The sequence below is a fragment of the Macaca fascicularis genome, chromosome 19 (assembly GCF_037993035.2).
Source record: "Macaca fascicularis isolate 582-1 chromosome 19, T2T-MFA8v1.1".
NCBI lineage: Eukaryota > Metazoa > Chordata > Mammalia > Primates > Cercopithecidae > Macaca > Macaca fascicularis.
The window spans coordinates 49,299,385-49,313,737 of NC_088393.1; the positions used below are offsets into that span (position 1 = coordinate 49,299,385).

Consider the following 14,353-nt stretch of genomic DNA (forward strand, 5'->3'; position numbering starts at 1 on the left):
ATGAAGTCCACAAAAGCCTCAGAGTAGACCGCGGGAATGACGGGTCGCGCTATACGTCGGGAAATGGAGTCCAGGGTAATCTGTCTGCCGACGGTACGACGGGGAGCCCTGAAGTATTTCGGGAAGCAGAGAGCCTGATGCACGCTGGGAAACAGAGTCCACTCACTCAGTTTATTGGCTGTGTGTGCGTCCCAGAGCCCGGTGCGCTCTGGGAAATTGAGTCGGCGCGCGTGAACCTGCGGATCTCGGGCCGTGAAGCAAGCCGGGAAATGGAGTCATCGCCACGCCCTCACCGCATTGCAGGTGTAAAGCGATTCTTAAAGCACGCCGGGAAATGGAGTCCCAGGTGGTTTCTTAAGTCCCAAGTGGATACTGCAATTCCGGAGATGGGAGAGGAAATGGAGTAAATTTCGCGCTTCTCTTCCCAGGTACGCTAGGCCGCAGTCCCTGCCGGGAAGTGTAGTCAACACCAAGGCTTCAGTGCAGTTGCCACAGCGAGCCCTGGTGTGTTCTGGGAAATGGAGTTCAAGGCATCCTCCCCATTGACTGAGGGGGCGGGATCGCCCATGAGCTCCAAGCCTGCTGGGGAATAGTCCAGACCTGACCCTTTGTGAGGCCAGTTTGCGGAGGCTTGTCGGGAAGCGGAGTCCAATGGCCACCATCGGGGGCGTGGAGCGAAAGGTTAGAGACTGCAGTAGTTCCCTGGAGAGACTTAAAAGTGTTTCAGCCCCTCCTTCCTCGCCCCCAGGTTCTTCTTAAAGAAAGAGGCGAGGTCGATCAAGGACTGCTGGAAAATGGAGCCAAGCACCTTTAAGTTCCAGGTGACCATAGATCAAGAAAGAAAAAATGTCCCCTCTCTAACCGCAACTCTGCAAAGAATTCGGGAAACAAAGTTCCCGGCGGTTTCTCCGAACACTAACTAGTCTTCGGATACAGTCTAGCTTTTCCTAGCAATGTGGTTCGCACCAGGAAGCTGAATGGAGCATTAAAAAGACGGAAATAGAATTTCTGGGCCGGGCGCGGTGGCTCAGGCTGGGTGCCGGTGGCTCACGCCTGTGATCCCACCACTTTTGGAGGCCGAGGCGGGCGGATCACCTGGGGTCAGGAGTTCGAGACCAGCCTGGCCAACATGGCGAAACCCCGTCTCTACTAAAAGTACAAAAATTAGCTGGGCGTGGTGGCGGGCGCCTGTAATCCCAGCTACTCAGGAGGCTGAGGCAAGAGAATCGCTTGAACCCGGGAGGCGGAGGTTGCAGTGAGCCGAGATCGCGCCACTGCACTCCAGCCTGGGCGACAAGAGTGAGACTACGTCTCAAAAAAAAAAAAAAAAAAAAATTATGTCTTGAACCCCCATTCAGTTTTCAGATTTTGCTTTATTTGAGACAGGGTCTCGCTCTGTCGCCCAGGCTGGAGGGCAGTGGCACTGCAGCCTCGAACTCCCAGGCTCAAGCAATCCCCCCACCTAAGCCTCCCATGTAGGTGGGACTACAGGCGTGCACCATCACGCCCTGCTAATTTGGTTTGGTTTGGTTTCTTTTGCGGGGTGGGGGTAGGGTGGAGGGCTTCGCCATGTTGCCCAGGCTGGTCTCCAACTCCAGGGCTCAAGCGATTCTACCTCAGCCTCCAACGTGCTGGTATATCAGGCTTGAGCCACGGCACCGGGCCTCCCACTCTGTGTTTTGCGTCCTCCGCTTCCTAAATTACAGGATCCCGGAAAGCCAAAAATAAGGAGGCCAGCTGCAAAGAGTAGCCTCAGGTTTTGTGTACTCAGTGAGTCGTCCTATTTATCGATTAATATCCGAAAGAGAGTAGCCCCCAAAGAGCGCTGGGAAACAGTTCCTGTGTGTGTGGTTGTCTCTTCCTCCCCCGGAAATGCTTAGAGGTAGAATGAAAGCTTTCTTAGCCCCTCCCGCCTCCTGGAATGGTGGGAAATGGAGTCTCTGGACTTCATGTTAATCCGAGCTTGTGTTTATACTAACTGTCCTGTCCTTTCTGAAATCAGAAGAAAGTCCTGTCCACTCAGTTTGTTACTGACTGCAATTCCCCGCGGACACGACCGCAGGTGATGATAGCGCCAAAGCCTGTGGAGACTACATTACCCAGAAGGCAAAGTGCGGACACACTTCCGTTCCCTTCACTTAGCAGGCAGCTGCACCACGCGCAGCTCGGCGCGGGCGTTTCTGGGAGTTGTAGTTTCCTAGCCAAACGGTGCCTGCTGCCGTCTGATGGCAGCTCTGAGTCAAGAAGTAAAAATTTGAGTCAGGCCCCTTGACCTAGGGATTCCAAAACCGGACCAAGACGGCTCAAAAGGGCGGCGACATGGGGCGGAATAGAGTGGGTTACTTAACCGCCAGAACCCGTGGGGCATGCGCTGGTGCGTGTGGGCAACCGCCACGAGGGGACTGGGGTCCGTGGGAGTTTGAGGGTGACGGTCTGAAATCTATCAGGATGTTTGTAGAGGGTGAGAATGTTCATAGAGGGATGTTAGAAGGGTTGTAAACGTCTGAGAGAGGCCTGGTGTCTAGAAGGGCTAAGAGGAGTCCGTGGAGCGGTGAAGGGGTCTTTGATGAGCTTAATGACCTGAGGATAATTTACTGGGGACCAGTGGAGAAGCCTGAGGGGACTTAGGGTGTCTGCTAGAAGTTCTATGGATGGCTGGGTGCGGTGGCTTACGCCTGTAATCCTAGCACTTTGTGAGGTCAAGGTGGCGGATCACTTGAGGTCAGTCAGAAGTTCCAGACCCGCCTGGCCAACATGGAGGAAACCCCATCTCTACTAAAAACACAAAAAAATTAGCTGGGTGTGGTGGCGCAGGTCTGTCATCCCAGCTACTTGGGAAGCTGAGGCACGAGAATCACTTGAACCCGTGTGGCTGAGGTTGCAGTGAGCTGAGATTGCACCACTGTACTCCACCCTGAGCAAGAGTGAGACTGTTTTGGGAAAGAAAAAAAAAAGGTCTATGGGAGACAGAAATTCCTGGTGACCAAGGGGATCTCTGAGCGACGTGAAGGGGTGAGGGATGGTTGAGAAGCATCAGGAAGGGAATTTGAGAGTCTGTGGAGGTACTGGGGCTACAGTACAAAGTGGGGAAGTCTCTGATGAGATTAATTAACATGTGAAGTGCCTTGAGAGCATCTGTAAAGGGCTTTCTACTTGGAAGCAAGGATCTCAGAGGATATGGATGGGACCAAGGGTGTCTTCTTGCAGGAACATTTCAACATTGCTTGAAATGTTCCTTTAATCACACCTAAATGTGATTAAAGGTTAGAGAGCCACTGGAGTTTAAGGCCAAATGCCACCTGTGACATCCTACACAGCCAGAATCTGGGGCAACTAGTCTGGTAGGGCTGTGGTCTGACCTGGACAGCACTTAGGGAGCTGAGCTGAGCACTGATGATTCCATATTAGATGTGGTTAGAAGTGCTTTGAAGGCACTGGGCTTAGAGGCTGAGGCCAGTAGTTAGGGTCCTCTCCTCCCGAGAGACAACATCCCCATCTCCATCACCCCACCACCAACTCAGCTGCAACTATGTTGCCAGGAGACATGTCTCATCCCAGCTTCCAGAAATAGCCCAGTGGCCCCCACCCCAGGGAATGACTTACATCACCCAGGAGAGGGAGCAGTTTCCCGCAGGCCGCCTCAGGAGCCTCGGTTTCCTGCCAGTATCCTAGCTCTGGATCCTCTCTTCCCTGCCAACCGACATCATCTGGGACCACCCACCCTGGCTGGCATGAAATGAGGTGCGAGTGGGTAGCAGTTGCCAGTCAACGTTCCTTCCCCCTCAGGGTTGCACAGGGTGGAGTTTCATGGTGAAGCCAGTCCAACAAGCCCTCAATTGCCACTCCATCTCTTAGCAGCTGTGTGGCCTTGGGGAAGCCCCTTCCCCTTTCTGGGCCTCAGGCACCTCACCTGCGAGAAAGAGACAGGACTTGTCTCTAAAGGCACTTCCAGCCTGGATTATTCCTCCTAATTCTTTCATCCCTGATTCGAGCTCTCCAATCTCAGCTTCTAGCTTTATGAGCTCATCTCAAATCCTCTGATCCTGAAAGCCTGATCTGGATCCAACTATCTTGGTGTTAGGAAGGAAAACTCAGTTGTTGAAAGAACGTGGGCTTTGAAGTCCTGGCTCAGCCACAGGGCCCTGGGCAAGTCACTTAGCAGCACCGGTTGCCCCTACCTTACTAGATAATGAAAGAGCTACAACATTGCAGCTCATAAGTATTGGACACACAGTAGATCAACAGCATTGATGACTAGTGAGCCAGTCCCCTGGCTGTGTGCTGGCTGGGGGTGTTCCCATGGCTGGACCAGAAGATCACCAAGTTACCTTGCAAGGTAACTTGCAGGCTGTTCTGTTCTCCAAAGGGCTCCCGGCTGAACTCAGAGCAACAAGAGAAGGGTGTGGGCAGGGTGTGAGGGGCAGTGCAAAAGGGAGCTCCTGGTCTTCGCTGGGGACCTGGGGTGTGGGAAGAATTCACAGCCACAAGTGGGAAGGCATCCAGGCAATCAGAAGAGCAAGGGCAGTGGGATTGTGGTGAAAAACAGTGGGAAGAGCTTTCAAGGACAAGGTCCCCATGGAACAGAGGGGCAGTCAGATGAAGCTGGTGCATGCCCGAGACCACTATCATCAAACTCTGGGACTTAAGTGCCTCTGAGGTCAAGACAGTTTCCCAGGCCTGGATTTGGCCCATTCTGATTAGGGTTAGGCCCTCTATACCGATCTGGCCACAGACCCACTGGCAGCCAGGCTGGGGCCCCTCCTTCAGAATCAAACAAAAGCAGGGGGCTGCACCCAGCACCTAGGACATTGATCACCGCATCCAAAGGTCCAAAGTTTTATTGTTTTGAATACATTCTCCAGCGGCCCCTCTACTACCCCCACCCTCAGTCCCCAATACAGAATAAGGCTTGACCACAGCCCCCCACCCCACTCCAGAGGCCCCAGCTGGGAGGCAGAGGAGGCTTCCAGTTTGGTTTCAGGGTACCCCCTTCCCATCCCCCCACCCGCCTGCCCATGGGCCAGTCCTAGGAGCAGCTGGGGGTGAAGGGGTTGGACCGGTGCTGGGGTGGGGAGTGGGAGAGGGATAGCAGGCACTTGTAGAGATCTGTGGCCCATGGGCGGCACCCCTCACCCTCCTCCGCCCCCCACCCCCCAACACATGGAATTTTTGGTTCATTATAAAATTGTCCCTCCCTCCCCTGCTGTGACCTTGTGGGGTATGAGAAACCTAGGCACTCATGGCCCCCTGGAGGGGCAGGGCAGGCAGGGCTGGGGCTGAGAAGGGCTGGGAGTGGGGCAGAGTGGGTGGGCCAGAGGGGTACAAGAGGCAGAGAACAGGGAGGGAGACAAGGCTTTACTTCCTAAGCGATTGTAATAAAAAAGTTCCTGGGTGTTAAGGCCAAAGCCTCAATTCAAATATAAATTCCCCAGAATGGAGGTGGCCCCCTTAACTTCCCCCTCCCTCCCCGCTACCACCACTTTGCCCAGAGCTTAGAAACCCACAGAGACAGGGAACAGCCCCTAGCCCTGGGCACCCACCCACCCCCACCATTTAAAAAAAAGAAATTAAAGTTTTATACAAAATGTGGGGAGGGGAAAGGGAGGAGGCAGGGAAGAGACAAGAGAGCTGCCCTCACCTCCAGGGCACAGGGGGCTTAAGGCAGCAAAAGAAGCATGGGGGGTGGGGGGCACACGGGTCCCCTGCCCACAGCCCTCAGGAGTCTCGGTGCTCCAGGGAGAGCTGGGCCGTGGCATGCTGGAGGTCAGAGCTCACCCGCCTTGGGGTGAGGGGCCCCCCGGCCTCCCCAGGCCCCTCCCCACGCACCTTCTTGTCCTCGCCCTCATCCTCAAAGCCCCCAGCGGGGCCCCCACCCCCTTCCAGGCGACAGTCTTCACTCCAGCGCCGCTTAAAGCGTAGCTTGAGGGGCATGCACTGGGATGCCCCGGGTGCCTCACCGGGCTCAGGCTTGGGGGGTGCAGGTGGGGCACGGGGTGTTTTGAACACCTCCCCGTCTTCCTCATCCTCATCACTGATGTCAGTCACCTCCACCTCCTCTGACTCGCCTTCCGAGATGGGCTCCACCTTGATCTGTGGTGGCGGGGGCGGTGGGGCTAGCGCCCCTGCCCCCTCGGCCAGCCCGCCTGCGCTGCCACCGCTCTGGTCAGCACCAGCTGGGCCCTTCTCCCCAGCTGCCCGCTGCCGGCGTCCAAGTGGGGGTGGCTGGAGCTTAAATTTGAATGGGGAGGAAGAAGAAGAAGAGGATGACGACGCCGAGGAGGGGACCGGTGGGGTCTCGGGTGCCATGGGCGGCAGCGGGCACTTGTCAGGGCGCTGGGGCTGGGGCACCACCAGCCCGGGGTAGTGCAGGAAGGCGCGGGGGCTGAGGTGGTAGTTGTAGACGCTTTGGGTGTGGGCCTGCAGGTACCGTTTCATGTCCTCGGGGCTGAAGGAGAAGTGGGAGCCTCCCCCTGAGCCGCTGGGCCCCCCGCCACCACTGGGGTACATCGGGCTCAACGTGGGCGAGGGAGTGTAGGCCAGGTGGGTGGGCGTCATGGGCAGAGCCGGGGAGAGCTGAGGGGGCAGCAGGGATCCAGGCCCAGCCAGAGGTGACACAGGGAAGGGGCTGAGGGGTTCAGGGCCACCCCGAGGCCGGGGATAGACACGGAAGACACCAGGGTCATGGGGCAGGCGGGCCAGCGGGGGCCCTCGGAAGGCACCCAGATCTGGAGGGCCAGGTGGTCGGGCCCGGGGATCCTCTCCCAGCGGTTCCTCCAGCTCTGATGTGCCATCACTACAGTCACTGACTGAACCTCGGCCCAGGCGGCGGGCCACCACAGCAGAAAAGAGGGAGGATGAGGATGAAGAGCAGGCCGGTGGTGAGCGGGGGTCCTCGGTGGGGGACAGCACCTCGGAGGGCGTCGAGGGAGGGAAGCGGAAGTGGCTACCGCCCGACGGCACTGGCGGGGCACTCTGGGGCACCGCACCCCCTGGCGGAAGGGAGACAGTGTCAAGGCCCCTGGCCTAGCCTGAAGGGGCACACAGACCCCCTCCACACCAACCATCCCCGGTACTCACCAGCCAACCCCACATCAATGAAAGGGTAATTGACCAGCACCAGTTTGTTGAAATTGAACTTGTAGGTGAACCGTTTCCCCTTAGTCTTGTGCAGAATGCGCTTGTTATAGTAATAGCTGTGGGTACAGAAATGCCATTGGGAGGGTCAGGTATGTGGGATCCAGGTCTAGACTCCACACCTTAACACGCACTTAGGTGTGGTCCCAAAGGCCAACTGAGGAACGTGGGCCACAGAAGACAAATCAAGTGCCCAGAGAGTGGGTACCAGCTCTCTCCTCACATGTAAGGCAAGACTAGAGGATCCACTGGTGACCGTATTCTCTCCTCAAGATACTTCTGCGTTACCAAGGGGCTCAGGGAAGGGCTGGGAGTGGCCCAAGGTCACACAGCTAGGATTTGGCAAAGCCAGGGGTCAGACCCAATGCTTGTTCCCACAGGCAAGGGGCTGTGCATCGGGTGGGGACAGTCCACATGTGCTCAGGGGTCCCCAGCCCGTCCTCACCGCAGGGCCCGGCTCAGCTTGTCGTAATTCATCTGGGGCTTGCACTTGCGGACGCCCCACAGCCGGGCCACCTCATCAGGGTCTTTGATGACGAATTCCCCGTAGTCCCCCTGCCAGGCGATGACGCCCTGGTACTCCTCCTTTCGTAGCAGCTCCAAGATAAAGTGCCACAGCTGGATCTGCCTCGAGCCAGGGGACGACTCTGGCTTGTAGGCCCAATCCGGGAAGGCAAACCCTGGGGATAGGAGGCAGGGAGTGGCCTGGGGTCAGGATGCCAAGTCCAGGGCTCTGGGTCCCATCCCAGGGTCCACCTCTGCCCTGCCTTCAACATAGGGAAATCTGTCTCACCTCAGTCAAGACCTGATTTAAGAGAAGACAGTGTGTGTCTGTCTGTCTGCATGTGAGGGGCTAGACAGGAGCTGGGGGGAGGGGAAGCTGGAGCCTGCTCCAGCGACACCGGGAGAAACAGGAAACCGTCGGCGGTGGGTCCCGGGGCCAGTGCCAGGGGGCCAGGCACCAAGCCAGGCTGGCGGGCAGGGCTGCCAGTGGGGGAGGGGCAGGAAGGGGCACACGTGGCCAGCCGGGTTGGGGTACACCCCCCCCAGCTTACCCCCACTCCCATTCACAGCCAGTTACACCACCCCAGCTACTCAGATCTCCTCCTCAGGAACATGCCCTGTCTCCTCCGAAGACCCAACAGAGCCCCTACTCCCACCCCAGGACCTGAGAGGAAGATTTTTTTTTTTTTTTTCTTAAAAGGACCAGGAGGGGTGGGGTGACTGGTTGCCGATGAGGTCAGCGCTTGCACACACAGAGGCTTCTGTCTTCCCTGGAGAGTGAAACCCAGACTGTCTGAGAGGCGCCCCCAAGCCCTGGACCCTCTGAGCTACACTGCCCTCCCCAGACCCAGGCATCCAGGCCCCACCTGGCTGGAGGGCCCAGCCCAGGCCTGGAGCTTGAGCAGGCACCCTGGAGCTGTCACCCTCTTCCCACTTCTGCCTTCTCATCCTCAGCTCCTTCCCTGCCCACCTGCCTGCCCGCCCCCAGCATTAACCTTGGGTAGAGGTTGGTGGTGGGCTGGCTGGTCTCTGGAGGGGGTGGGCAGCCTGGGGTGGGGGGTGGGGGGGCTGCGGTTGTTGTCATTTCCCAAACCCCCGGGTAATCAGGGGCCATCAATAATTCAGCACCAGGCAGCCGGTAATGGAGGGGTGGGAGGAGGGAAAGGGGAGGAAGGGAAGGACGGGGGAGGCAGGGCAGGGGCCCTGGTGCCACTAGAGAGAGAAGGCCAAGGTGGCTGGCTAGAGATGGGCGGCTCCCAAATCCAGTCAGGCTGCAGGGGTCAATCCGCCTCCCTTGGCCCCAGCTCAAGCAGGTACCAACAAGACCTCCGGGCAACACATCCACCCTCAAAGACTCCACCCAAGTCTGGAATCCAACAAGGGATTCTTCCCCTTGGGAACCCAGGGAATCAGTAGTTCCTGCTCCCACAGGGACCACCCCCTCCAAATCCAGAGCTCACTGTCCCTCACAGGGACCCAGGCCCCCAACTCCCGCCCAGACTGGGCTGCAGTACCACATAATCCCCGAAGTCCCTGCCCCATTCGGATATATCCCAGCCTTCCACCAGCCCCTCAGGGTGCCAGGGATATGACCTCCGGCTGTTCACACACCAGTACCAACAGCCCCAGTTCCATTTAAAAGTGACAGCCTTTGACAACCCCTTCCAGGGACCCCAGAGCCCCATCGCTCTCTTGGGAACCTAGGTGTTCACCCCATTATCCTCACCCTTCTAGAGAGTCCAGATCACAAGGTCTCCTGCAAGGCCCAGGATCCTTTGGAACCCAGGTGACCAAGCCACCAGCTTCATGGACCCTCACATCCCCTCCAAAAAGCTCCCGGTCCTTCTCAGGGCAGGAAGCTCCATGCTACTTCCACCTCAGCCCCAATTTGGCTCTAGACCCAGAAGGGGGGCTGAAGCCCCTGAGACATCAATCTGGGGGTGGGGGATGTACTGACTTCCACCCTCCCCCCAAAATTAAAGCCACCCTTCCCAGCCCACCCGCCCCAGCCTCCGTGTCCCGGTAACCAGGCAACGTGTGTGCAGCGACAGTCCTGGGAGCGGGGGAGCAGGAGGCTAAAAATAAACTTTGCAGAAGAGAGGGAGTGAAAGAGACTACACGCAACACAAAGGGAACTCGGAAAGGAGGTGGGGGGGCTCTGGAAAGGCCTCAAGCCGCATTCTGGGAGCTGTCCCAGGCCCCCTTGTTAAACCCCTTCCCTGAGCAACCCCTCCTCCAGGGCCTGGACCCTGGCTCCCACTTCTGGCAGGGACCCGTCCCCACTCCCAGGCCCACCCCAACGACGGCTTTCCTCATCGGACACAGCATACATGAGGGCCTGTTCCCGGCTGTGGTGGGGAGAATGAAGAGGGGGTGACGTCAGGGTGTCTCAATGGGGCTCTGTTCCCCAGGCCTTGGAGCCAGGAGCCAGGCACGGGCAAGGGGAGCATGTGTGAGTGTGCTGTGTATGCGTCCACGTGCTTAAAACAGGGAAACACCAGACCTGCATGGAGGAAGCTTGGGGGTGCGGAACCTCGGGAACATGGGGGCCAGTGAGGCAGGGAGAGCTGGCACATGGAGAGAGGGGTTCAGGAAACTGCGAGACAGGGTGCAGAAGTGGCAGCAGACAGACAGCAAGGGCTGGGATGGCGAGGTCCCAGAAGCACACCTGGGTCCTACAGAGGTAGGGTAGGGATTCTCCCCGACAAACTATGCAAGCCTGGGGGGACGAAACTCCCGGGCACCCCCCAACCTCACGTGACGGCCCAAACTTTTTTTAAGGGGGTCGGAAGGGAGGAGTGGTGGTAGAGGAAGAACACGCCGGCCTCCTGGGGGGCCCCACCACCTCCCCCACTCCAGGCGGCCCTCTATGGCGCCAGAGCCGGGAAGAAAACAGGAAGTGGGAAACAGCCACGGCAGAGGAGAGAGGGGCCGGGATGGAGGATTGGATGGAGGGGTGCGGAGCGGCAGGCTAGGAGGCAGACGGGAAAGATGCACCGATCGGAGGCCATTCCAGGCCTCCCGCCCCTCCCCTCCCCCAGCTGGAGAACCCACACACTGTTCGGCCCCCAGACAGGGTTGGGGAAGCGACCTGCAGGTCCTATCAGGCCAAGGCCGGTAGCAGGCAAGGAAGATGAGGCGAGGTTGTCTGGGCGCCTCGGCCGCCTTCTCGGGCGAGGGGAGGCTCCTGCTGCCCCCAGGGCCCAGCGGCCCGGGAGCTACTGGAAGCCGGGGCAGTGTGTGGGACGCACGTGACTGACCCTACCGCACTCCGCACCCCGGCCCCACCCCCAGGGCCCCTCCTCGGTCCGGGTCCCAATCCCCAGGCGCCGGAGCCCAGCTCGGAGCCCTTTAAGATTAAGCCGCCCCCACCCGCCGAGCAGGGGGATGGGGATGGGGATGGGAATGGGGTGGGAATGGGGTGGGGATGGGATGGGGTGGGGTGGGGATGGGGTAGGGTGGGGATGGGGTGGGGTGGGTGGGCCGGTCGGGGCACACACCCGCACACAGGAGCCCGAGCCGCCGCCACCGCCGCCGCCGCCGCCGGGGGAAGGAAACAAGTTTGAACAGCGGCGCCCGGCCCCCTTCCCCCTCCCCCGTCCCCGCCCCGGGCCGGATTCCGACGGGGTAGACGGGCAGGGGGCGGCTGGGACCCCTCCCCCTGCGCGCTTGGGCGCAAAGTCCAGCCCGCGCGAGCCCGGGGGCGGCGGGGGAGGGGAGGGGGAAAAGTCCGAGTGGGAGGGGGGTTAATCCCGCTGCCCCCCGCCCGCCGGCCGAGGGGGAGGGGAACCTTGGCCCCTTAAGGAGGAGCAAGTTGGCGGGGAAGAGAAGGGCGGAGGGAAGAGACGGCCCGCTGAAAGAGAAGAGGTGGATCCGGGAGGGGGGGCGAGGGGGGAGTCTCTGCGTCTCCCCCAACCTTCCCCACCCTGCTCAACCCCGGGCCCCCGGTGGCGCGGGAGGAGGGTACCCAGGTCTCCCCGGAGCCACCTTAAAGCCGCGCGTTCTAAGGTCGGAAACAAAAAGTTCCTTTTTCGAACGTTCGGGCTGCGCTTTGGAACTTTGCGACTCGGCGAGGGCGGGGGAGCGAGGAGCCGACAGAGGCGGGCGGGGGAGGGGCGGCGCAGCCCGGACCCCGAGTCCCGGGCTCCCCACTCACGCCCTCCTCCTAGAGGCCATCCCGTATCCCCCGCTAACCTGGTGCAGGGCACGCGCCGCCGTGAAGGTCACCAACCGGACCGCGCAGCGCAGAACCAGGGATAGCGGGCCCGGTGGACGAACCCCCCCGCCCCGCACACGTCCCGGCCCCCAGAGTGCAACGTGACAAGAGCGGAGGGGAAGGACCCCGCCACCCCCGTGATCCCGGGAGTGGGGAGAGCCCGGCCTGCGGGGTCCCGGTACGGATACAGAACCAAGACCCGCAGCACCCACACTACTCCGCCCGGAGCTAGGAATCGGGGGTCCCAGGCAGCAACCCCGCTCGCGCCACGAGAAGCAACAGGTCTCGAGTGCTTGAGGGGTCCCCCAGAACTGGGGATCACTTGGGCTCCCCCGGACCCCTTCAGCCCCCCCAAAGTTTCTCCGTTCGGTTTCCCGGGGCAACAAGTCTCCCCCACACGTGCTGCCCCCGCCCCCACCTGTGTCCGCCGGGGTCTTCATGCTGGGGGGCCCGGGGCGAAGCGCCCCGACTCCGGGCCGCGGCTCCCGGCGCCCGCGCTGCCCCGTCCCGTCCCGCGCCCGTCGGGCCGCCCTTGCCGCCTCACCCGGCCTCGCCTCTCAGAGCCTCTCCCCTCCCCGCCGCCGCCTCCCGGGTTAATATCGCACTCCGGGGCCGGGACGCCCACGCCCCCCGGCCGGCGACGTCACCGCCGCGTCGCCATGGAGACACTGCGCCCGCCCCCTCCCCGCGCACTCACACACACGCTCGCCGGCGCGCAGCCACTGAGGACCGGCCGGCTCCGGGCTTAAAGGGGCCGCGCGGCGGGGGAGGGAGGAAGGAGGGGGCGGGGGTGGAATGGGGTCCCGCGGGTCATGACCGTAGTCCGAGGCTCCGAGTCTGCAGATAACTTAAGTCCTCCGCACTCGCTACCTGCTGCCCCTCCTCCTCTTCTGCCCGCTGCGGGCTCCAGAGTTTCTTTTGGGAGCCTGTATGGGAAAACGGGGGGCCCTTCCGAGGAAGCGGGGGGTCAGAAACTTTTGTGGGGAGGGGGCAGAATCTTCTCTGCAGAGGGACGGGGTCAGGACCTTAGAGGATGATCAAGACGACGGCATTACCAGCTTGGTTTTACCCAGCCCCCCCAACCCTGAGCCTGAATGGGGGCAGCTGTCCAGGGGTGGGGTGGAATGGGTGGGATGCATTTCCCAGCATCGGAAATGGGGAGGCGACTGTGCCCTCCGCTCCTGTGGGGATGGGGTCTTGGCCTTCCTGATAGCCCTAGTCCAGCTGGGGAGGAAGTGACCAGAGAGAATGCATTTGGAAGCCCCCACCACCACCGTCCCCAGGCTGCAGCTGTCCCGGGGACAGGGCTGGCGCCGGAGGTCCCCCCACCTCCACTACTAGGACCGGGGGTTCCGGAGGCGAGGCCAGGATACGAGGGGGCGACCAAAGTCTGAACAAATGTGCTCCCAAGGGGCACTGAGGGTCGCCAGGAGAGAGGAAGACAGGGCTTAAGATCGAAAGCCAGAGCGTAGGGAAGTGTTAAGTCTCCGTTCTCTGCCTCAGCCGGGAGGGAAGGATGAAGCCTGAGGCTCTGGGAAACAGGAAATCACAGTGCAGATCTGATGGAGCCCAGGAGCCGGCAGCAGGGTAGAGGCCAAATAGAAGCAATATTCACAGGCATAGCCTGGAAACAGGGTCTCAAAAAAGATTCTGAGGTTCCAAAGAAGGGCGTATGGATGGCGGGCGGGAGTTGGGGGGGCTGGGTGGGGGACAAATCCAGAAGATGGGCGGGGAGACACATAAAAGTCACACACAGGGAAGGCCTGCGGAGCTCAGGCTCCCGGTACCTAGGGCTTCAATCCCAGCCTCCTTGCTTGCGGGGTACCTAGTCCGCCTTAGACAGGTTCCTCACTGGTGCCTCAAAAAAAAAATCTCAGGCCTCCTCCTTGGGGAGACCAAGGGCTCCAGGGAAGCTTTCCCCCACAACCCCCGGGGAATTATGTAACCTTGCCTACGGACAGTACAGCTCCCCCACGGATATTGTAACCCTCTGGGAGCGGTGTGGTCCAGCAATAATAATCATCATCATTGTTCGAATAACAGCTCCCAAATTCCGAGTGTTCATGATGTGCCAGGCACTGGGCCAGGCATTGTCAGGGGCATCTTCTCATTTAATCCTCACAAAATCCCAACGAGGGGAATTACTGTTGTTATCCCCATTTACAGATAAAGTGATGCTCTCTGAGGGAAAATCAGTCCACTAAATCTTACAGCCAGGAAGTATTGGAACTGAGATTCGAACCCAGATCTAACCAATTCTAAATCACCACACTTACCATTTACCATTATGCTTTATTACCTCTTTTACTACCCCCTTCAAAAAAAAAAAAAGGCAGATTTTCAAAGATACTACATCAGGGCCCGGTAATCCTAGCACTTTGGGAGCCAAGGTGGGAGTTGGCTGACTTCAGGTCAGGAGTTCCAGACCAGCCTGGCCAACATGGTGAAACCCCATCTCTGCTAAAAATACAGAAATTTCCCAAGCATGATCGCGCGGCT

The 14,353-nt window shown here is 59.8% G+C and overlaps 1 protein-coding gene and 1 pseudogene across 6 annotated transcripts; one reads left to right on the forward strand and one right to left on the reverse strand.

The window, feature by feature from the left end:
- The first annotated feature begins 68 nt into the window (after positions 1 to 68).
- Positions 69 to 6,647, forward strand: LOC135968507 (putative uncharacterized protein FLJ42213; annotated as a pseudogene).
- Positions 4,823 to 12,426, reverse strand: ERF (ETS2 repressor factor). Of its 6 annotated transcripts, none has more exons than XM_015442079.3 (4): positions 12,399 to 12,426; positions 7,580 to 7,814; positions 7,078 to 7,193; positions 4,823 to 6,989 (listed from the first exon to the last, which is right to left on the reverse strand). In XM_015442079.3, exons 2-4 carry the CDS (start codon positions 7,609 to 7,611, stop codon positions 5,716 to 5,718), a joined length of 1,422 nt encoding a protein of 473 aa, XP_015297565.1. In that variant the 5' UTR covers positions 7,612 to 7,814; positions 12,399 to 12,426; the 3' UTR covers positions 4,823 to 5,715. The 6 variants fall into 6 exon arrangements, with proteins under 6 accessions (XP_015297565.1, XP_005589451.1, XP_065391639.1 ...); XM_005589394.4 differs by having other exon boundaries at positions 12,273 to 12,426; XM_065535567.1 differs by lacking the exon at positions 12,399 to 12,426 and adding an exon at positions 11,833 to 11,933.
- Positions 12,427 to 14,353: the final 1,927 nt, after the last annotated feature.

Bases quoted from the DNA above. Each gene is read 5' to 3' on its own strand.
- ERF (XM_005589394.4), bottom strand. From the start codon at position 12,294: ATGAAGACCCCGGCGGACACAG. The intron at 7,815-12,272 runs GTGGGGGCGGGG...TCCTATCCCCAG, and splicing joins GAAGACCCCGGCGGACACAG to GGTTTGCCTTCCCGGATTGG. The intron at 6,990-7,077 runs GTGAGTACCGGG...CCCTTCCGCCAG, and splicing joins CATTGATGTGGGGTTGGCTG to GGGGTGCGGTGCCCCAGAGT.